The 23,858-nt window shown below is 38.4% G+C and overlaps 1 protein-coding gene across 1 annotated transcript; it reads left to right on the top strand.

Moving 5' to 3' along the window:
• Nucleotides 1-710: 710 nt before the first annotated feature.
• CFAP300 (cilia and flagella associated protein 300) lies at nt 711-23,097 on the top strand. Its single transcript, XM_068395330.1, has 7 exons — nt 711-820; nt 1,325-1,406; nt 3,040-3,112; nt 9,597-9,763; nt 12,050-12,222; nt 18,369-18,435; nt 22,966-23,097. The coding sequence occupies exons 1-7, from the start codon at nt 711-713 to the stop codon at nt 23,095-23,097; spliced, it is 804 nt and encodes a 267-aa protein (XP_068251431.1).
• Nucleotides 23,098-23,858: the final 761 nt, after the last annotated feature.

The following is a 23,858-nucleotide window of genomic DNA, read 5'->3' as shown; positions in this document are numbered from 1 at the left end:
CTAAACTTCTTAGAAATGAGTCTACTGTTTAGCTTGAAGAGCAGATTAATGGGAAAATGACATTTTTGGAGATTTGTAGCAAAGTGAGAGCTGGTTTTGGAGGCAGGTGGATCACTAAAGGATATAGCATGAGATGCGCAGCAGCCTTAAAATCTTCTTTCCCTCAAAGGGCAGGAAATTCCCCAAATTTTGCAAGGTGTCTCTTGCTTTACTGGGCTTTTAAAAATAACTTCCTTAAGTAACAATGTACTTTCTGTAAATTTTCCACTGGGAAGAGCTCGAAAGCACGGCCTCGCTACTCCCAAATATCTCAACACTCCGGGAAGCCAGAAGCAGCCCTGATTCATTACAGTTTCATAATTTATAACATTGGGCTTTTCATAACTCATTTTGGCATTATGTTGTTGGGGTGGCGGTTAGGCCAGCGACGGTGGTCTGCGCCTCAGCGTGCCGGCGTGCTCGGCTCTCTGGCAAGCCTGAAAGAGTTCTCCCGGTGCACAGACAGGAGCAGAGGGGACGGCGGAGAAGGCTGACGTTTCAATAGGGGGTTTTATAAGTAAAAATCAATTCCTTTCAGAAGGGGGACGGTCTCTCGGCCCTCGTGGGGGCCCTGGGAGCGCAGTCCCCTCGGGCGGTGGAAAGCTGGTGAGCGGGGCCGCGCCCCGCCGCTTCCACGGCAACCGCCGAGCCGCCGCCGCCGGCGCGGGAAGATGTCGGCCGGGGATCGGCGCGGCGCGGCGGGCTTCGTTTTCCGCTCCCTGCCCCAGAAAGTTTTCCCCTTCCTGGAGGATAGCGACATCGGGGAGCGGCTCCTCAAATGGTGGGAGGGGGCAAAGCCCGCTGCGAGAGGCGCCTCGCTGGGGGCGGCGGGGAGCGGTGGGAGGCCGGTGGGAGGCCGGTGGGAGGGAGGGGAAAGGGCGGGCGGTGCTGAGGGCTGGGGCTGTCACCGCGCCCTCAAGGCTCCCGCTCTGAAGCGGCGGCGGGTCCTTGTCTCTCCTCCCCCCCCTTTATTGGAAGTCTCCTCAGTATTTTTCAGGCACGTAAAACGCTTGTGCTGAGGTGCGAGGCGTTTGTCCTTGTCTTCCAGAATTAGCCAAGGCCTGTTTCACCTTCGCAGCGTTGCTCTGATGCTGCTTGAGCGGCGTTTGTGCTTCCCCCACCGCTCCTTGGAGGGGCGGGAGGCGGTTATAAGTGAGAATGAAACAGAAAAAGAAAAAAAAAGTGTAATTATTGGCCAGAATATGACTTTATGTAGTGTACCTGGGCAAATTTGCAAAGTACTTAGTATGTCTGCAGAATATTTCCTCTCATTTTCCCATTTCAGGTCCATGCAAGGCAGGATCACAGCACAAGCGTTCAGTTTTGACCAGCAGTTTAAGCCCTATCAGAAGGATGAATTTGTTATGGTACTTCTAAGTCCTTTATATTTTATGTTGACTTTTTCAACGAAGTTATAGCTATTGGAAAACTGCACAATGGCAAACATTGTACAGTGTTAACATGCTATTCGCCTGCTCACTGTCTTCTTGAAAGTAGGTGATTTAGGTGTGGTGCTCAAGTCTTTGTGGCTTAACTGTATTGTCCAGTAAAAATATTTTAGTCTGCACTAATGTTACTCTGTTTTAAGAGGGAACAATTTAGTCATTCAAGATTCCCAAGAATGGGAATCTGAACTCGATGCTGATCTTGGCCACTGCATTTAATGTTGGGGAGTCCACCCAGGGGAAGTCTTTAAACAGTGTACATACAGTTGGTACCCTTGCTCACAGCTATTACTGCTTTGTCACAGTAAATACACTGTGCGATTAGACATGCATATGCACCATATGTCTGAAAATGCAAGATGTGAAAATTTATTGGATACCCTTGCTTTATACTGGAATTTTGGGCTTTCAGCTTTTTGAGACTCAAGTCTCTTGCTGATTTTGTGTCCTCCACTTTTGTTGTCTGCAAAGTGAAATCTGTTCATCTATTTGCAGACAGAAAAAGTAATCAACTGTGGTTTTAAAAGCAGTGTGGTTTTTACATCTGTTGTTTTAAAAACAACTCTTTGACTTGTTGTATGTCTACTTTATATTGTTATCCTGGATAAAGAATTCAGCCTCTTTGCATTTTAAAGAAACTCAGACAGAAATAGGCCAGTATTTCATCTCCCACTGATAAACATTTCAAATGATTGAAGTTTACAAAATACACATTTACCTTCTCAATGCTTGTCTCTTTTGAATTAAAAATGTAAAAATATCAGTATGAAATGATGAACTCCGAGTAGCTGTGCATTACTTGAGAACAAAGGGACCATTACATTATATAGCCTGATCTCTCTGCATCCCAAAGAGGTGGTAAAGAGATTTGGTGATGCAGGAACTGAAAAATCCATCATTTTCGTAGCAGCTTCTTCAGTGATTATTCACTTGTATGCATATACATAAGCGTGGGTTTTCTAATTGGCTTCTCACTTAAATTTGTCAGCTACCAACATTACTATGCATGTAATCCTTTTTTAATTTATAAATCAATATGATTGAATACTTAAAATCTAACTGTGGAACATCATCTCCATCCCTTCAATAACTTATGGATTTCTTCTGTATCTAATACTTTTTGTGTGTCTCTACACTTCTCCAAGCTTCAAATTTATTTACAAACTGTAACTTTTACAATCATACCTAGCATTTCATTTTTGACTTCAACAAAATTGCATGCAGAGATAGAATTGTTTCATCTCTTCTTCCATTTTCTGTACCTCCAAGGATTTCATTCAACCTTTTTCTGGGTTCTTGGCCTAAAGGTGCTTTACTGTAAAACCTTAATACTGCATATATAAATATGTACATGAAGATATCGTGAACATATAAAAGACACTGGCTACATAAAGTTACAAAAACACACATTTGGTGGTGTGATATTTAGTATCCAAACTGAAAGATCATACAGAATCTACTTACTAATTTGATCCTTATAATTTGCTTTGAAAATATCCAAGGCACTATAAATGATTATTTTATTAACTTGTATTCTCTTATTTGAATATTATAGGCATTTTTTAATGATGAAAATGTGAAGTCCACTTTAAAGTTGCTCTCAGCTTCAGGACAATGGACTACATTGGGTAAATTTAGAATAAATTAATCTTAAATAAAAAAGTCTGTGTTGTAACTATTTTCCTCTAATTTACCATTTTGTAATAATGATAGTTCATATATATGTATCTTCACCTGGTTGAAATAGCTTAAAGAATGACTTCTTTTACTAAATAATAAGAAAAGATTCTTACCTAGTTTGTTATTAAATTGTCAAATTTTACACTTCTTTTTCCTTGATCCCTGCATCAATCGATAAACCAAGTGACTAGAAGTGTTATTTAATGGTCTATGACATCCAGTTCACCTGATCATTTGTCCAGACATAATCAACTGCATTAATTGTGGAATTATAGTACTACCTTATTCAGATAATATTTGGAGAAAGACACTCTCCTATAGATGCAACCACCTTAACTTAGGACAGATCTGAGATTATTGCTTTGTTACAAATTAGAGTTGAGAGAGCAGAAGATTAGATAGAGCACAGCCCCAAGCTTGTGTAAATATGCCATCTGCACAACAAAAGTGATGTAGGCGCGGAAAGAGAGCCATGTGATAGGTTGCCCTAGTTGCAATCACGGCATAAGGTTGACTTCTAGTCTGTTACAATATCATTAACTGCTTGTAACACTTGATTATGTATGTAGATGGAGATGAGGCACTCAAGGAGAAAGACCAAAAGCAAATAGCACATGATTTTATGGCACCACTTTGAAATGGTATTTTTGATTATGTAAATAACACACAAAATTTCATGGAAATTGTATGCGATGATGTAATGGGATTTTATGCATAATGTGAACTCTGATATCACGAAACTGATTTTCCTTAATAGGAATATTTTCAAAGGGAGTAGTGGGAAGTCCTCCATTCTTTTGGTTTGTCTGCAAATATTTTAGTGTGTGTAAATATTTAATGGAGCTTTGGGAATTTTCTAACTTTTCCATTTCAACTCTCTGGAATTGGCATAGGTTTTTCCCCACTATATACAATGACACTAGACATTGCCACCTTTTTGTCAGCAAAATCCATTTTCTAAACACTGTATCTGGCTGTTAAAACAATTGAAATACATAAGATGTAAAAAATATCTCAAGTTCCCCTTCAGGTACCTCTTTTTCACTCTGGCAAGCAACAAGAAAACAAATATATTTCAAACAGGGGGTAAACCTTTTCCTGCTTTAGGCAAGAATTTTTTTAGGCTATCTGTTTAGCCTGTGAGTTGCCAGTCCCTGTAGTGAAGGTCAGTATGTTACATACCTTGTGTTAAGAGCGGAGGGTCACTTGCCAAGTATCCCAGCTTAACTCCTGATTCTGCTCAATCTTCCTCAGCACAGAAGCAATGCATTTTGTACTGAGGACTGGAAGGGTTCCCTTTCTAAATCCTGAACAGCTGGTATACCCCATTTGCTCTTAAAATTTCATCTTCCCATTCTTTGCCTATTTTTGGTGAGGAATGTTGGCACATTTTTCTATACTTAGTCTTCATGTGCATTTTTTGAAAATATAGTAAGAATTAGCTTTGAGTGGGAGGAGGTAAAAAATCATCTTCTAGTACTTTCTTCTTCAGACATGCCAATATATTAATCCAGATATATCATTTACTTGTCACTGTGGAGTAAGTCTTTCAAAAACAAGTTCCTGTTCTTGAAAGAAAATACTGGAAATGGGCTTAATTTGCTTTGTAGAAAATCTGAAGAAAACTACATAATCTAGGTTGATTCAAATACTCTGTTCTCTTGCAAACAGAAATGTTAGGGGATTTTTACAGAGGGGAGATATTTTGAATGCATAATATAAGTGAGGTTTAGATGGGTTCTTAAAGACCTCCCTTCTCCTCCCTGTCATGAGCTTGGGCAGAAAGTATTTATGGACCCACAGAAAGATGTCAGCATTATATAAAACATCAATATAATATTACTTTAGAGTTTGTTTTCATAATAATTTTGTCTTTTTCCAGGCTGTGGTCCCTTTTTACCTTCTCACTAAGAATTTATTTTTCTTTGCAATTCAGTGGGAGTGGTTTTACTTTCATATTTATCTCTACCTCCTCTCTGTTTCTTGTCTATCTCCTTTTCCTAAAATCTGTTTCTAAAAGTTCTTTATTACTTTTTTGTTTTCCTGTGTCTGATCGCTTTTTTTTCTTCTCTTGACTGCTTTTCATCCTCACCTTAATATTATCAGACTGTAATATCCTCAGCCTCCATCTCTTAGATCAAAAGGTGGCATAAAACATGGGGTCCCCAAGGAATGCAACATGTACCTCTCAGCTCCCCCACATGTTGGGATTCCCCATAGAATCCCACAATGGTACATTGTCTCAAGGACTCCAGCTTTAACGGTACTTGAAATATAACATTTTAGGTAAACAATACACAAGCATATTCTCTTGTCTACTTCATTTGATCAGACAGATACTTAATTGCCTATTCTCACACCACACTTTTTTGGCTGTTGTAGTAAGGATGTTTTTTCCCCTCTTCCTGGCTGCATGGCAGAGTACTTGATGGTTCTGTCATGTGCTTTAAGCCCCCTCTTCATCTCTTACTCTCGTATTTCTAAACTAGAAGCAGCAAAAGGAACAAATTTGATGCATGCCAACTTATGTCTTGAGTCTTGTATTTTTAAATTGCTGCAATGAAAAATAAATAGTCTTTTTTCCTTGGACACATTACTGGCCTTGCACCTGTCAGCAGTCTTGAGGAGGCAGGACTGTACCTGCTCAAGCTCAATTAACACTTGAAAAGTTATCTTCAAAGGGATAGGGTTACTGTCTTTTTTTTTGTAAATAAAAATCTAGTATTTGCCTAAGAAAGATTCTTAAGTTGCTGTATGTACTTGAAGCTCTAACAATTGCTGTCTTTGGAATGGGGTTTTAAGATCTGGAAGGTAATCTTAAATCAGCATTTTTTTAGACTACTGTTACAGGTTATCATTTGCAAAAATTTTAGATGTCATTTGAACCTATAAATCATCAACCTGCACCTTTTACTTTTGAAATACCATCTTCTTAGTACAGAGCACTGAACTTGCATTATGTGTGTTCTATATAAACTCTTTTGTAAATAGTAAGTTGTAAGAGGTTTCCCTAAGGTAAAAATCTTTCCTAAACTTTGGAGGAATTCTAAATATCCCTGATCTGGGCTTTATCTGCCCCATACTAGATATGCAACGTGTTCATTTAAAAGGATATTGGCAGCACTTTATAGATATTCCAGAGCTAGCTGTTATAAGCAGCTTAATCTGCTTCAGCACTTCTCAGCTCTTTGTTTTCTACTTGCAGAGTTGTCAAGGCATTTCTTCTTCCTGTTTTATTGCTCACTTCTACAGAGTTAGTAAAAGTGGTCACTCTTTTCCAGGAAATTCTGAACCTTAAATTTTAATTCACCTCTCAAATGGAGAATATGAGCTTCCAGTATATTTAAACTTTTCCATTTATAGTTTGGTTTTCTGAACTACTGAATAGATTACAAAACTCGTGATTTTTTTTTCCTGCTGAGAGTTTTAATGAAATCTTGTTTCAGAGCAGAATTGTGTTTCCTTTCTTCCCCCTCCCCCAATAAAATCCTAACAATTTGAAGGCCTATAAGTAGCTCAATTTCTTATACTTTGAGCTCAATAACTAGGAAAATGTAAGATGTCTCTTTTTTCTCAAGTCATTTAACATCTGATTTTTATTAGTCTTGACTTTGTTCTTGATTCATAGGTCTTTACAATATTCACGTCTATATTAGAGGCTGATTTAGCTCTTATTAAATCTCTTATAAAATAAAAATTCTATCTCTGTGAAAGGAAGCTGGAGAATTAGAGGAGTCTGGAGGTAGGGGGTGGGAGGAAGCATAAATAAATACATAAAATCAGTTTGGTTTCTTTTTTTTAGGTTGGGAGGATGTAAGTCATGTTTTTTCTGACTTTTGATTTTGGTTACATAATTTGATTATTTTTTGGTACTCACTGTGTGGACAGGGAGGAGAATGTCCTAAACCTTTTTTCTTTAATAAAAGGTACCCTTTTTCGTAACCATATCTGTAGATGTGAAGCCAAGCAACTAAATGCCAAGCTTTTCTCTATAGCAAATTTTCTTTAGATCCCATTGGCCCAATAAAATAATTCAAAAATTTCATGCCAGCATTTTTATCTTAAGTAGATACATTTTTCAAGCCATCAACTTGTAACTTCACTTTAATTTTTTTCTTAGTGTTGATTGGATAGGTGGTACAGTTGACCTGGGTTTAGATACCAAAATTCCGGTCCTACTTAACCTCTATGTAATAATATATGGGAGAAATCTCAAGGACTTTTTGGAAGTTTGGGGGCAAGAGAAATCTTAGGTTATATTATGCTTGCAAAGATTAGGATCAGAATGAAATGACAGGTGCTTTTGGAAGCATCATGGTTCGTACATCCCTTTTTGGCATGTTTCTGTTCCTGAAATACTGTCATCTAGAGTGAAATTTGGACATTTCCTAAATACCAGTCTTTAGTGATCCTTTAGGTCAGTTTGTCAGGACACCACTTAATTTCATCTTTAATTGTACAGTCAAAAGCCTTTTGATATTGTGATGTTGTTGACCAATCTCCCATCAAGGGAACCTACAGAGGAGAAAAGATAAAGAGTAAACTCATGAAAAGCTGGAATGCTGTCAATATTATCTCTGCTGAGACACATTGCCCTTGTGTTGCATGCTCACTCTTGCTCTCCTCCCCTCTCCTCTTCAGAAGCACTTTGAAGGCTGTTCAGGGGGACTTGGAGATGGGTAGAGAGTATGTTCTAACATTTGGCCTGAACACTTGGACTGTAAAGAGCAGATGGAACTGGACTGAGTCCAAAGCTTCTTAAACATGGAGTCTAATGCTACTTGAGATGCCATAAGTCATCCAACACCACGCATACAGATTTGTAGATGTAACACTGTATATAGAGAAGATATGTGCCCTTATGGACTGATACCTTGTTAAGGAAAATACTGTAGGGCATCTCAAATGGCACTAGATGTCTATGAGCAATAGGATCAAGCCTTGGATGATTTGCAAGCACAGAAAACAGAAAAATTACAGAAAAATGTACTCTGCACTTAATGATTACAGAGATAATACTCCTGATTCATACAGGAAGTGCTGATAGTACCTTTTTAATCTTCTGAAATAGCTGGTTAGTAAAGCTTACAGTAGCTACAAAATAACTTTTCAAAAAGTTCAGATATAGTACTTAACAAACCAAAAATTTCATAGAATCATAGAACGGTTTGGGTTGGAAGGGACCTTAAAGATCATCTAGTTCCAACCCCCCTGCCATGGGCAGGGACACCTTTCCACTAGACCAGGTTGCTCAAAGCCTCATCCAATCTGGCCTTAAACACGGCCAGGGAGGGGGCATCCACAGCTTCTCTGGGCAACCTGTTCCAGTGTCTCACCCTCACAGTCAAGAATTTCTTCCTCGTATCTAATCTAAATCTACCCTCTTTCAGTTTAAAACCGTTCCCCCTCGTCCTATCACTACTTGACCTTGTAAAAAGTCCCTCTCCAGCTTTCCTGTAGGACCCTTCAGGTACTGAAAGGCCGCTAGAAGGTCTCCCCAGAGCCTTCTCTTCTCCAGGCTGAACAAACCCAACTCTCTCAGCCTGTCTTCATAGGAGAGGTGCTCCAGCCCTCTGATCATCTTTGTGGCCCTCCTCTGGACTTGTTCCAACTGCTCCATGCCCTTTCTTATGTTGGGGGCCCCAGAGCTGGACGCAGTACTCCAGGTGGGGTCTCACAAGAGTGGAGTAGAGGGGCAGAATCACCTCCCTCGACCTGCTAGCCACGCTGCTTTTGATGCAGCCCAGGATACGACTGGCCTTCTGGGCTGCAAGCGCACATTGCTGGCTCATGTTGAGCTTCTTCATCAACCATCACCCCCCAGTCCTTCACCTCAGGGCTACTCTCAATTCATTCTCCACCCAGCCTGTATTTGTGCTTGGGATTGCCCTGACCCACATGGAGGACCTTGCACTTGGAGGGACACATTTGTCAGGGTTGTGTTCATTTTGGTTTTTTTACTTTGTGGGGAGCTGTTAGCAGCTATTGACTTTCGTACTTCGTCATGCCAAATTTGGTATTTGTCCTCAGATTCTTTAAGGCTTAAGCTGTAAAATATGATTTTCTAAGGGTGTGATCTAAGGTGATGTTGAGTTCACACGGTGTTTCATCTGTTACTTGTTTCGACTGATAGTATTGCCAACAGGGGGAGCAGGCACAGGAGACGGAAGGGAGCGTTCAGATGAATTTAATGGTTTTTTTTACACTTGTTTCTTTCTTAGCTTTCTTTGGTTTTTGAGGGACTGTGTGATTGAGTCATACTTATGTGATCTGTATTTTTTTAAAGAATATGCCACACAGAACTGTTTAGAGAAGTTGATTATTTCTGCACTGTATCGAATTGCGAATTACTGTAAAACCCTTAGTACATGGAAATTCTGCTATTTTATTTATTGCAAGAGATTTGCAGTGAAGACTTTCTATATGTTCCAGGTTCCAAAGTGACAAAAATTGAAGCTACAGTGGTGCCCTGTACGCAGATTTCCATGTCATTTTTTGATCGGCTGTACTCTGAAGGAGTTGTTAGAGATACTGGAGATATTGTGAAATGTTATGATGACTATTACGATGATATTGTCATCTCCGATGAATTAAGGAAGGTTAGTATAGCAACGAATAAGTTCTTATAATTTTTTCATACTCTATTACGTACTGTAAGGACACATTTTTCAGTATTCTTTTTTTCTGACAAAACATACTTTCCATGGTAAAAACGGGCATTGACAGCCATGTGATAGAAAAGACTGAGGCACTGCAGTGCCTGAATGTGTGAAAGCAGTGGCTGTTTTCCAGGTGGGCCCTCTTTCCTTTTTAGGTGGAGAAAAAGGTAAAACCTTCTTATACCCACCTTTGTCTCAAGTAGTCAGTGCTTGGGTTGTGTGTGGGGGAAATGCAGCTACTCATTTGCCTGCGAGGGAAAAACAAGTGGTGCTAATGGGAAGGTCCCATGATACCCAGAGCTGTGGGTTCACCCAACCTTCCAGGTAGTTGATGAAATTCAATGTACCTACATCCTGAAGCATTCCTGGCCAGGAATGCTGACCATATCATCTGTGAAGGCATTTAAGGAAAGGCATCTTCATATATTTTCACTGGAACAAAGGACAGGAAACTATGAAAAGGGAAATGATTTTTCAGTGTAACAACGGAAAGGGACTAAATATAACTCCTGAACAGGCCTGCAAGGTAAAAACTGTTTGTTATACTCCAGTGGAGGTGTTAGAGAGTAGATTATTCTGAAAAACAATCTAACAAACAGTGGCACCTTCTTAATCAACATATGTCTTCACTGTAAGTGCTTCTTTTGACTTCATAAGCAAAAACGTTTTTTTTACTTATGTTTGTTTAGCATTAGCAAAGCGTACTGTGAGAGAACTGGATGTTGCTCTTCCTTGTATATGTAATCATCATAAGTACTCAATAATTATAGAGTTGCACTCATTTGCACTTGGCAAATCCTTTGAAGGCAACGTATTTGAACCAGTGACACTGGTTACAGGATGTGGCCTGAAATACTGGTCTGTCTTGTAAAGTTCTGGGAAAAGGAGAGAACTCGAGCTCATGTTTGAATTTCAGATGTGGTTTGTAGCCTAGCAGTTCAAAATACTAGGTATTTATTTATAAGTTGGATACGTGTGAAATGTTTTCTGAATATTAAGTATATTGGATGTAGGAAAGTTAGAGACAACATTTAAAATAAGAAATCACTGGAGTTTCAGTCTCTTTCCATTTTCCTTCCCTTGGAAGGGATGTGTGTGTCTGCATTTGCAAGTTGAAGGATTCGCATTTGTTTGAAATGACCGTGATTCCTACTCGTAAGACATAAAATGGCGGAAAGAATTAAGAGTCAAAATCTTCCAGGAATGACATCAAAGCTTCAGAATACGTGAGCTGGCGCCCCAGGACAGTAGCCTGTAGGAGGCAGCAAACCGTCTGTCTCCTTGTCTCAGAGGGCAGCCCTCCACTGCAAAACTCCATGTTTCTTTCCTACCTTCCTCGTCTTTTCTTGCTTCTCCCAAGCAGGGGATTCGGATATGTATGAGGTAGCCATCAACAACAGTTGCTTCCCAGAGTGTTTTTTATGCAGGTTGTGTAGTGATGTTATAAAGAGTAGTGATGTTATAAAGAGGGCCAGAGAGCTGTAAGCTCATGTCTAGCTTTGCCCAGTTTGCCTAGGTTGGCATCTGCAGTTTGGCTGATGTGACTCAAACATCTTCTAACCATACTGAGTTACAATTCCTGTCCACCCTTACAGTGTGCAGTGTTGGGACTAACCTAGCAAGTCCTCTGTGTTCACATAATATTGCAGCAAAAGGCAGGTGAGACACATGGAGGCAGCTGGATAGCATGTTTGGTTTATCCACGCTATAGGTAAAGGATCACTGGAGTCTGCAGTAAAGAATGGTGTGAGTTTGAGTGATCTCCTCTGGGAGATCCTTGGGATTCCTTTACAAATGTGAGATAACTGTGTAAACTTAGAGTAGAAAAGCAAATGTAGGCAAAGTTACCAAAGACAAACTAATTGGCAGCGATTGACATACCAAATATAGCTAGATTATTTTCAGACTATTGATTATTTCATTAGCATGATGGGCAATTAACCAGTCAATAACAAGACTCTTGAAAAATCTTCCCTTATGTCTTGTGGACACAAATCTGACAGTGATTCTGCTTTATATTGTATCCATAAATTTTGAACACAATTGTGTCATTGGAAGAAGGATTTAGAGAGCAGTACTTATTTATTTCCATCCCTAGTTCGTATATTTTATATGGTCGTAAACTCTGTGTGACATAGAGCAAAGTAGTTGCATTGTTTATAAACTTAATCTCAGATAAGAAATTTTTGTCTATTCGCCTTCTTTGTTATTTTCTTGTTCCACAAGGTCTTGCTTCTGGAAGATTCAGATCATTATGATTTATTCAGTCAGTTGGATCGCAAGGAGTTTCTGTTCTGTCTTTTTAAGCATCTTTGCATTGGAGGAACTCTTTGCCAGTTTGAAGATGTAGTTGGCCCATACTTAGAAACTACAAAGGCTTTATATAAAGACTTGGTGAGGTAAGTGTTTTCTGTTTTATACAATTGCATGTGCTGTGCATAGATACTTTGTGTTGAATTCATTGTGCGTCACAGCTTCAAAAATGGGGCTGTTATTTAATCAACCTGTGAGCTTATTTGTGTTCAGTTATCAAAATACCATGTAACAATGGTAGTAGTTCAATGGCAAAATATATGCAATTTTAATGGCATCTGTCCCACATAAAAGCTTTATTTATATTACATATATGGACATTAATGTTCTATAATACACTCCCATTTTTTTAAAGATTTTTGTTTCTGTAATCATCTACTGAAAGTATGGCATGACACTGGAACCAGAATATGTTCCCACTGTCATTGATAAAATATCAACACTTAAGTCTTGGATGTATAGTCTTGGACTACTTTCAAGCTGCTTTTGGCTTAGGATTTAAAAACTGAAACACTTTGAAATTTTTAGTTCTGTATATGTAATTTTTTTTTAAAAAATACAGTTGGATTTTGGCATTCTTAATTCCACAAATACACTTCTTGCAGCGTAAAGCTAAGGGTGGTAGAATCTGTCTGCTAACATGACACAGTAGACTAACACACATTTTTTGCCAGGTCTGGTCTATGGAATTGTTTGTAATTTTATATATTTTTTTTCTTGAGATTAGACATGATTGATCAGAGGTTCCAAGTCAGAAAAAAACAGGCACTTTTTTGCCCTGTTTTGATATATCCATACGCTGACTTCTCTGATTGATTGACAAAATTTCTTATTTCCTGGCTAGAGGGAAATGGAACGTAGGTATTGGTTATGCAAACACTCATTCATAGTTAAGCTAATGGAAATATGAAGATCATCAATGATATTACTAAAATTTTGTATTGTATTATACTTCGCCACTCATAATAACTATTTGTGGGATAGTATAAAGAACAATATTAACCTGAGCAATGGAAAACAATTGCAGACCTCTGAAATGTGAGACAGTACAAGAACTCTGATAATGTGGATACATACACTGGAATGTACACTACAAAGGCTTCAAACTGCTTAAAGTAGGAATTGGTATTTTTCTTCCTTCTCAGCTATGTTTGGAATTGAGTGATGATCAATTGTTATTTCATTTCTTATTTCAAGATTATACACAAGCATATTAGGAAAAAAATAGTGTAAGATGTATTCATCTTCAAGTCTGTTCTTAAAATGTCTTTGGATAAACTTAAGAGTAAAATGTATATGTCTGAACAAAGATACAGTGAAAGGACTAGACCCAGTGATTCTTAATCACCTGAATATTTCTTTAGTTCTGTAGCACATGTGTATAGCTTGTTGTATCCAAACAAAATATTTAAAACAAAATATTTGGCTTTTTAAAACAATTTTTTGTAATACTTAACTAAAGAAGCTTACAAAATGTTGTTAACTTCTAAGCAGCTTTCAGAGGTCAGTGCTTTTCAGGGTGTAAGTTGATTTAGTCATATGCTGTTTCCCAGGGTCATCTAAAATAAATGATTTAAGTAGCAGCAGAACACCTGATACTTCTAGAAAAACCACTGAAACAGAGGAATTGAGCATTATCAATATCCCAAGAAGATATTTTAGAAATAATGAACTTGGATTGCTGCATTTATTAATAGGAATATTGTGATTAGTTACCAAAGCTTTCTTATTAGTGTGATTAGTTTTGATATTTTCATATCATACATAGACATCAGCCAAGTAGGTTCTTCAAAAATGCAGAATATGACATAAAAGGATCCATCAGTGCTTCACCTCTACCCTCCCTTTTCTTTTAAATCGTTCACTCTGCACTTGAAACAAGCTGTTTGTTACTCTAATCCTTGGCCTTAGTTGACTCTACATTGACGACAGCTGTTTCTGCTCTTGTGGTGTTGAATTGACGTAGGACAAAGCACAAATTCAATCAGTTCCTTTGCTTTCTTGCTTCCCTTTGCTGTTGTTTTCTCCCAAACAGGTTCAAGTTTTGTTCTAAACCGCTCCTTCTTTTTAACCTTCATATGTCCTTAAACCTTTCCCCCTTCTCTTTCCTTTTCCTGCTGTAAAAGCCAATGAGGATGTCAAGTAGTTCTCACTTAAAAAAAAAAAAAATAATCCTGCTTTCAAGGTTTGCTTTTTCTATACCTTCAACCTGTTCCCTATTTGCTCTATATAAAGGGCCAATTTCTGTGCTTTTTCTCTTGGGTGCTATTTCTTTCCTTTGTACAATATCAGGAGAAAACCTTTCAAGGTCCATTCCTCTGGTTTTTTTGGTGGTTGTTTTTTTTTTCCCCAGTTGACAGCTTGCTCTCTATCCTCCAAAGTTTTCAAGTACATATACTCAGTTCATGTGACGTAACTGTTCTTCAATATTTATCTACTATGTGTCTCTCCACTTCCATGCCTATAAATGTCTGCTGGTTTCTCACAGCCGGTGGAGCTGGTCTTAACACTGACTAGCAGTTGAAAAAGAAACAATTTAACTAAATCTTTTATCTTGCTCCTTTGATATTAAGTTCTCTGTCGGACCCATGAGAAAAGCTTTTGATCTTGACATTTCAGACTTTCTCTCCTCCTTCACAATCACGGTTGTCTCCTGCTTTGTCTCATTTTCCCCTGCCCCCAGTTTATCCAAAATGATGTTGCTGTGTTGTTACCACCTTCTTAAGAGAGACAAAGCGCCAGTGGAAGGATAAGCAATGCAGCTCTGAAGAGGGACACTCATGCCACAGTCTTGACTTAAGTTCTTATTTCTAGTCCATGCTGTGCACTGTGTTACTTCAGTTTTACAGAAATTACAACAGAAAATAAAGCAGTTAAAATTACTTTCTTATGGCCTCTTATTTTCAGTAAACAATTGCTAATGACACTAGTGGTCTCTTAAATTCTGTTTACCAAACAGTTCACCTTCAAATTCCTGCTGAAAACCCACTATTCTTTAAATTTTCTAGACTGCTATCCTCCGTCTGGTTTCTTTTCATCTTGGATCGTAGTCACATTGGATACTTTCTACTCTTTGTAAAGTGATATTAAAAACTTTTTGTGGTATTAAAAGATTCTGTAAACTGTACTCTTCTTAAGCTTTGATTTTTGTCTTGAGGGCTCAGAAGGCTTGGTGAAAACAAATGGATAGTACAATAATTATTAGCTGCTAGCTGATGTGCATTGAAAAATTGGCCTCCACAGATGAACTTGGTCTGACCATGACATGCTTATAGAGGTGTAAACCACCACTGTTTGGTCCTGTAACAGTTTTTCTTACGGACAAGAGCCTCGTCGTGAAGAGTTCCACAGAAGTCTCTAGTGCTGGGAGTGGCAAATCTATACGAGCTTTTTCCCACTTCTCTTTCTTACAGCCTTTCTTCTGGCCCTTCCTGAATTCTAACTCTAAGGCACTAATGTTCAAAATAGTGCCAAAAGGGTTGAGATTTCATTTTATTAAAGCATTTCCATGTATATTGCTTTATTATGACAGAATGCAATAATCTTTTGAAATCAACCGCTCTAGATATTTTACAAGCACAGCTAGGGAATTCCAAATACAACTATTAAATGGCAGACATTTTCTCCTTTGTAAAAAGAGTAATAATTACTTCTTAATTAATTCCTGCACAACTTGTTGTCTGTTACTAATCCAGCAGTAATTAGTCTGTGACCAGTTGAATCTATCCAAAATTTTAGTGTTAAGTGTCATCCCGTGTAACCTAAATAATTTCAAAATGCTTGTTGTAGTATTTTTGGTTTAGTTAAAGAATACATTTACATGACAAAAACATGTTAGTTAAAATATAACCTATGAATCTAATAAATGTTATCTTGTCTACTTAACTCCCAATTTTCCTGACAGTGTCTCTCCATGGTGACAGCTGCTGTAGTATCTTGTAGTCATTGTTCTCTTCTTCCTTCTGTGCCACCTCCATGCCCTTTCCCCCATAATAAATTAATTTATGTGAAAGCATCGAGTTGTTCTTTTAATGTTTGGAAAGCCTAATAAAATATTGCCAGTAAAGTCAGGGTATAGATAGAACCCAAAATGAATTGAGAGATGATGAGGAAGTTTGCTCTTCATAAAAAGAGAATAGATGCACATTAAACTGTTGAAAGAACTACTATATTCAATGAATAGTTTAGAAGCTAACAATTTGAAAGAACAAAGGAGGGTATTAAGAATATTTTTAAGGAAATACTATCCTCTTCCAGAAGACAAGGTAGTTTTTTCTAAAGCCTTTTAGGAAAAAAAAAAGAAATAGAGTGAACGAGCTTGTCAAAGGCAACCTCCTGGTTTCTTTCAAGTTAGCAAGGGAAGAATCCCATCTGATCTTGGCAGATATATTATTTTGCCTTAAAAATTAACCAAAGTACTAGAAATAAACACTCGGTCTGAAAAATTACTTACAGGAAGCTAACGCAATGGGAAAATTTCTCAAGGCAGTAGAATAAATAGGAAGCTTTATTCTCTGTCACCCCTTACTTCGGTATCCTCGATATAGATACCATAAAAATTAAGAAACCAGAAATTGAAAGCAGTTGTTTTCAGACACAAGAATATGACGCCAGAGTAACTTAAATACAACTGTAGCTTTTGGGGTGTTGACATATGGCAGAAAGTGCCGATCCCACTAACTGTCTATACCTTGTTCTGAAAGTTGTCACTCTTTCAGCAGAGATGGTTAAACATTTTCTGAACTGCTGCAGTTTACAGCCCGGTACGTTAGCATAAACTGACATCCATGTTAGTTTATCTTAATATGCTGGTCTGTAAACTGCAGTGGTTTGGAAGCTGAGTCATGAACCAGTTGAGCTGTCCCTGCTGGGAAGGCAGTAATCTCTAGAGGGGTGGTAAGGCAGACAACTGGGACCAGTACCAGTGTCAGCAATGCCCTCTTAATCCACTGTTGAGTATATCAACATGTCAGCTGCAACAAAAAATTCTGAGAAAGCCTCGTTACTGACTCACCACAGGAAAGATCAACTTCACAGTATAGCTTTAATTCATACATGACTGTGTCATTACTCTACAGATGAAATCAGTGAATCAGAGAGTCAATTTATTTTATTGGTTGGAGAGATTGAATCAACAAAGATGATGTTGGCTGATTTAGGGTTTGTTTGTCTTATAAAAAGAAGCTTTGCGAAAGCAATGGTAACAGGGGACTGCGGTCACAGACAGCTTGGAGGTGGTGCCGTGTACAACTGGGCTGTGTTTAACACACATCCTCTAGCAACTTGGCTATATTGGGACCTTTCGTGGGGACTGAACCTGTTTGTGACAAGGCAGGTTTTGAGCTATGCATTTCTTGGAACTGTATAAGTATGGAATTTATAAGGCTTAACTGCTCCCCAGTGAGTTAATGTAAACAGGAATCTGTGAAATTAGGTAAATTAATAGAAGTTACATGATCTAATCTATGAAGAAATGTAAGCATCACTTAAGCAGACATGAGGAAAAATGACACATTTAAAAATACTTAAATTCAAAATATGTTGAGATGCCTGGATGCTTTGCAATAATATCTTAGTGTTATTAGTAATTGTGATGAAAGAAATGGCAGTCTTCACAACAAACACAGTCTAGAAATATAAAAATTCAGAACTAATACCATCCTAAGTTGCATAGCTGTCTATACATACAACATTCCAAAGGAGGAAAAATGAACCTATGCTACATTATATATTAATTAAAAATGAGCTAAACTGTGCACTTCTTTACCAGTACTGACGCTGCTTCTTGTAGTCTGTATTAAGATGCAGTTCACTTCTCGTTTTTTTTTTTCTCAAAGAATATGTGAAAAGATTTTTACAAAATGTTTAGCTGAATAACTTTTCATAGCTGTCAAAATGCAAACTTTATATTGGAGTCATTTAGGCCTGGGTAATGTTGCTGTGATTTAATAGCTGAAAACAGTGAAACCAACTCAGAAGACTATATTCAATATAGAAAACTATATTCAATAGTTTTCAGTGAAATGTCATAATATCCACATTATCTAAAAATGGTCAATGCAGCTTTTCATGGTCAATGTGACATGAGTTGAATTTTAAGTATTAATTTGAACTTGATCAAATTTGAGCGACAACACAGTGGATATGTTAAAAATGTATTTATTAAATGAAGGATTCTAATAATCAGTGGTTACTGTACGTACTAAGTATATATTATTCCCCTGTCTTTCAGTGTTCAAAAGAATCCTGAAACAAATGAAATATGTATTATTTCTACAGTCTTCAGAGTGTCTGCATATGTAAGTATTAATAATCTTTTGGTACAGGATTTTACTGGAAGTTATATGCATAATATGAAAATAATGAATTGACATTTACACAAAGACAGCATAATATTCCATTTTAAAGGGTTATTTTTCCATAGTTGCTGTCATGTTCTATTCATGAACTCTTTCCCTGATCTTGTCCTGCTTACGGTCTTTGCTAGCTCTTCATCAATAACCACCAACTAAAGTTTTATTTGGTAGCTCACTAAAAATAGGTTTACTGGATTACACTTGAAGCCATAATAGTCATCCAGAAACTAGTTTATGAAAAAAACCATATCTTTCAGTCTGAGTAATTCTGGTTTTAGATCTACTTGAGATAGCAGTAAGGATTAAGAATCCACTCTTGACTTTGTATAGTTCTGTTCTTAGAAACGTTGCTAGAGCTTTCTGAAGAACTTGTATTTCATCTGTTTCTGTAAAGACTGCAAGGAAGTTTTGTACACAAAAAGGTTAGGGTGGTGAGATGACTGCTAACCTCTTTTCCCCTCCCTTGTCAAGTCTCATTTCTATCTGTTTCTCTTGCAAAATCATACATTTACCATCAAGATAAGTTTTAGAACTGGTTGCATGTTTACTAGATTCAGCGTATCTGTCATTTCATTGTTACAGTAGGATGAACTACCCCAAATTCTTCTCGAGTAACCAGAATATGTAATAATTAAATGTCAGATAACGTATCCACTTTCAAAATAAAAAGCTGATGTCATTTCAGACTGCACAAACTTCCCTGTAAGTTGCCAATAGCCCAGTTGTTCATCTGTGGGTCATCATCTTTTAAGTACTATGTGTGATTCATAAAAGGCTTTTGAAAGGTTTTTTAAAGTAAGCACTTTATGGGTGTATCAAGATTTCTACTAGGCTGCAGACGGCAATAAAAATAAAATTAAAAAGCAAAACCCTGAAAACTTGATGTTCTTCTGTTATTACTGTTTCCTCCCCATCTTTGAACCAAATGTATCGATGTGAACTTTGCAAATTTCTATGTTTAGGTAGATGCATGATATTTAAGAGCTCCCCTAACTGTCTTTGCCATACATTAAATATCATCAATATTAAAGAAAAGAGAAGAAAAAAAAGACAAACTTTGGCAACTTTTTGAATACAAAAAAAGTTGACGGACAAAGAAAATCCGGTGTAAATCCAGAGCCTGCTATCCTCACTGTAGCCTTGGAGGAAAATTGGGCTTTACTGCACATTCTGAAAATTTGTGAGGTGAAGGAGAATTCTGAAATTCTGGTTTCCATTAAAGAACATCCTGAAGAATTTTCTCTCTTCAGAATAGAGAAAGGCTTAAATGGGTATGTCTAGATTGATTTGTGGCACTGTGGATCAAAACTCTCTCCACCAGGGGATGTTTAGATTGGATATTAGGAAAAATTTCTTCACGGAAAGGGTTATCAAGCATTGGAACAGGCTGCCCAGGGAAGTGGTGGAGTCACCATCCCTGGAGGTATTTAAAAGATGAGTAGATGTGGTGCTTAGGGACATTGTTTAGTGGTGGACTTGGTAGTGTTAGGTTAATGGTTGGACTTGATGATCTTAAAGGTCCTTTCCAACCAAAATGATTCTATGATTCTTTAAACTGTACTTGGAAATTACAGGAAGGGCACCTACTGGAGCACAGATGTCTTGTGCATGTGATGAAAAGTTCCTCTCAGGGAGATAACTACATTTCTGCAGTAGATGTAGTTTCTGAGTTCATTTGGTAAATAACTGTAGAGTGTGCTATTAAAATCTTAGTGTTGAGCTGACAATTTTTAAGCCATATTTTCTTGGTTTGTATCTGAAAGAAATACCCTCTTAGCCTGATATAAATAAGAAAAAGCCATTCTGGTAAAAGTGATTTGAAGAGTAGCTGAGAAGTTAGAAGCACACACGTTTTTGCAAGCTGGATTAATAAATGGACAAATAAATATATTTGTATATTTGCACAAGTACAAACGGAATCAGGAATTAAGAGCTTTGTGTAACACCATCCTGACACCATCACTTCCTTTTTATTTGTCTTTTAAGCTGTGGTTAAGAAGCCCTTGTTTTGGAAACAATATCTAAAAAATCATGCTATTAGAGATGTAAATGTGTCAAGGTGTAGTTATAAATGTCTGTAGATCTGTTTAGTATCAGAACTCTATAGACCTGCATATAATGAAATGCTGTTACAGCTGTAGTATTTGGATGCTAACTGGTATTTTAGAACTTTCTTTACCTGAACCCCAACTATGGCAGTGTTAGAAATCACTGTAATACATGGTTTATTCAAAAAGTATTTTTTAAAAAATCGTTGATTAAATGATGCGTTTTTGAGAGATGTTCAGCAGTATCTTTATTGCTGTATTATGCTATGCACTATGCTATACATATGTACATCAGCTCATTATCTGTGTTTCTATAAAGAAAAAACAAAACAATCCTGCTCTAACATCAGTAAATCAATCATTACATGCCCTGCACGTCTGAACTGAAGTCCACACTGCAGATGGAATTGGTATGATTCTTAATTCAGGTACATGCACCCTGTTGCTTTAAAAACCAGAGTAAGTCTGTGTAAATTCCAGAGCCTTTATGCTCAAGTATTTTAGGGTTTGGATGACCTCTTATACTAATTAAAATAAATTTAAGAACCCTTTTCATTTAATTAGATTATATTTATTATTTTCCTGATACCAGGTTTGGTATCTTCTGGAGTTTCTTGAGATGCCTTATCATCACAACTTAACTTGCTTTTGGTCTTGAGTTGAATAAATTTTTAGTGTGCTAACACTGCCTTTACACAGTCAAAACCTTAACTGACATTGGTTGATTCTGTAAGGACTGCAGGAGTGGGATCTTCACTAGCAAAGGGAAAAAAGTTTTAACTAGCGATCACATCTTGATGTTGGTCTTCTCTTGCTTTTGTTTGGTTTCGTGCATGAGCTTGGGTTATTTTTAGATCAAACTCCAAAGGCATTGTGATTCTGAATACTGTAAAATCTTAAAGCTTGCTCTCCTTACAATTGAGAATCCAGTGTTTGTTGCACATGTATCCCTAAAAAACACCTGAAGAGAGCTAGGCATCTTAAAATTGGAGCTACAGAGCTTGTGTGCTGAGTTGCTTAAAAATAGAATGCTATTTTTAGCTCGTGGCATTTGACTCCCATTGGAAAATGCTGTGAATGAACATTATCAAATCTCAACCTGTCTTAAACAATGCTTTTATGGTAGTGCTTATCTTAATTTAAGATTTACGGTCTTCAATAATCCCTCAAAGGAAGACACTAGAACATATAGTAGGGGGTTCAACCTCTTTGAAATAACACGAGAGAAAATGGGGTGCCAGTAATAGCTACTGGGTAAAATTCACAAATGGTCCTTGGGGCAGAAATTGGAACCCAGACCTTTTCCTTCTAAGCTGACTGCCTTAACCACTGAGGGAGGTTACAGTTTTCATCTTTCCTTGGTCCAAAAAAAGATGGATTATTTTATGCAAAGGAAGACAGCTTCAACAAAAGAATATGAGAGATGCGCCTCTAATCTGGAGTAGTCTGTAGTCTGGGAGTTTAAAATTTTCCTGGAGAAAATGGACAATATATGCAATATAGGAATTTCTCTTAGGCAAAAAAGGGGAACACAACCTACATCTCTTCAACTATTGTTTAGAGGTGTTGGGGAGCAGGAAGAAACTGTTATGTGTTTTAAAAGAAAGGAGGTATCATCTACATTTTTGTTGATCTTTTAGATGTTCCATTGCCAGACTGAATACGTAAAAAAAAATCAACCCTTCAAAAATCCCCCTATCTAGTTTCTGGATCCCTCCTGGATATGAAGCATCTGTCAAGCTGTGCTGCCCTGTCAATGCTGAAGCTTTTATTGACATGGGCAGACGTAGGATGTTAAATTGAAGAGCCCAGTTCTTGTGGTGTTGGTTGTCAGCTGAATGTTTCTTCAGAATGCGGATTTTGGAGCTAGGTGCCTAGATTCCCTGCAAACCCTTTCTGAGGACTGGCACAAAAACTGTTTTCAATAACAGTTCAAAGTTGTTAACAAGAACTGTTATGAGGGCTTTCCTTAAATGCAAATATTTGAAATGGAACAGATGCATTAGCAAATGTTAAGTGAAAAAGAATTACTGATAGAATAGCTTTATGTATTAGCATAGAGCCCCTAAATATTCTTCTGTTTCAAGGGAAACTTGATTGGACCCTTGTATGTTTAATCAACTGTATTTTAGGCTCTAGTTGTGTAAACACATGCTTACATATTTAACTTTACATTTTATATTAATATTACATTTACCTCAAGGTTATTAGAACTATGCAGACAGAACTACTGTGCACTTTGTAGTGTCAAGATCCTCATGGAGACATAATGCTGCTTAAATAAACTATGGTGTATTTGTTCTATTTTGCCATGAAATTAACTGTTACAGTTGGAACAAAATGATACATTTCATTCAGAATTTTTGAATTCTCTCATGCGTATCCATGTTGTCGCTAATACTGGGTTTTTTTCACTTCTTCTCAGGATGATAACGGCCTATGTTACCCTTCAAGCACAAGCCACCAACAGACTTTTGCCTACTTGATTGCGGACCCCTGCAAGCGACACGTGCATACTCTGTATCACTGTTTCGGTGGGAGCTTCTTTAGTAACTAGTTACAGACCTGGCTGTTCTCCAGTTCTGTAATGGCGGTGGCCGCCTCTCTGCACGAATTCAGGTAGAAACTGCCTCGTTTCCTTACGGGGAAGGATGTGCTCCTTCATTGCACGCTCTGAATGGCTACACGTTCACCTAGATGTTACTGTGTGGTTAGCGACAAAAGTTTTGTGTAACTTTTCTATATTCAAAAGGCATACTTCTTGTTTCCCTGACAGTTTTGTCCCCCCTTCCCTCACCTGTTTTATCTAATAAAAGGTATTTCTCTAGTTGTCGTTTCAGATGCATCACGCACAAGTGCAGGGGGAGGCTCTGCGGAACCGGGAGACAGCCCGTCAGCCGGCCCGGCCCGCGCCCACCCACCTCCCTCCCTCCGTCCCTCCCTCGCCCCTCACCCCCAGCCCCCGCGTCGTCCCGCGCGGTAACAGCCCCGGGAGGCCGGTGCCGCCCGGGCCGCGGACCCCCGCCGCCGCCAGGTGAGCCGAGGGCCGGCAGGCCGGGCCCGGCCTCCTCCTCCTCACCCCGAGAAGGGCCGGGCCCCACCGCCTCACCCCGCGGCTGCCCTCGCTGCGGGAGCGGGCTACCCGGAGCGGGTGGGGGGGTCCCGGGGCTGAACCCCGCCTCACGCCCCGCGGGCGGGATGCGTGTGGGGGTGCAGCCCCTGCCCGGCGGGGGAAGGGAGCGCGACCGCCCGTCCCCACCCCTCCGCGGAGCGCCCGCCTGGAAGTTGGGACAGAAGTTCGGGAAGAAAAAAAGTTCT

Source organism: Nyctibius grandis, chromosome 2 (genome assembly GCF_013368605.1).
Source record: "Nyctibius grandis isolate bNycGra1 chromosome 2, bNycGra1.pri, whole genome shotgun sequence".
NCBI classification, from domain to species: Eukaryota; Metazoa; Chordata; class Aves; order Nyctibiiformes; family Nyctibiidae; genus Nyctibius; species Nyctibius grandis.
This window is presented reverse-complemented; position numbering and strand designations above follow the sequence as displayed.

What these genes read in the sequence shown, in the direction of transcription:
- CFAP300 (XM_068395330.1), top strand. Translation starts at nt 711, where the DNA reads ATGTCGGCCGGGGATCGGCGCGGCGCGGCGGGCTTCGTTTTCCGCTCC. An exon ending in GGGGAGCGGCTCCTCAAATG is followed by an intron (nt 821 to 1,324) that starts GTGGGAGGGGGC and finishes TTCCCATTTCAG; the next exon opens with GTCCATGCAAGGCAGGATCA. An exon ending in TCTCCGATGAATTAAGGAAG is followed by an intron (nt 9,764 to 12,049) that starts GTTAGTATAGCA and finishes TTGTTCCACAAG; the next exon opens with GTCTTGCTTCTGGAAGATTC.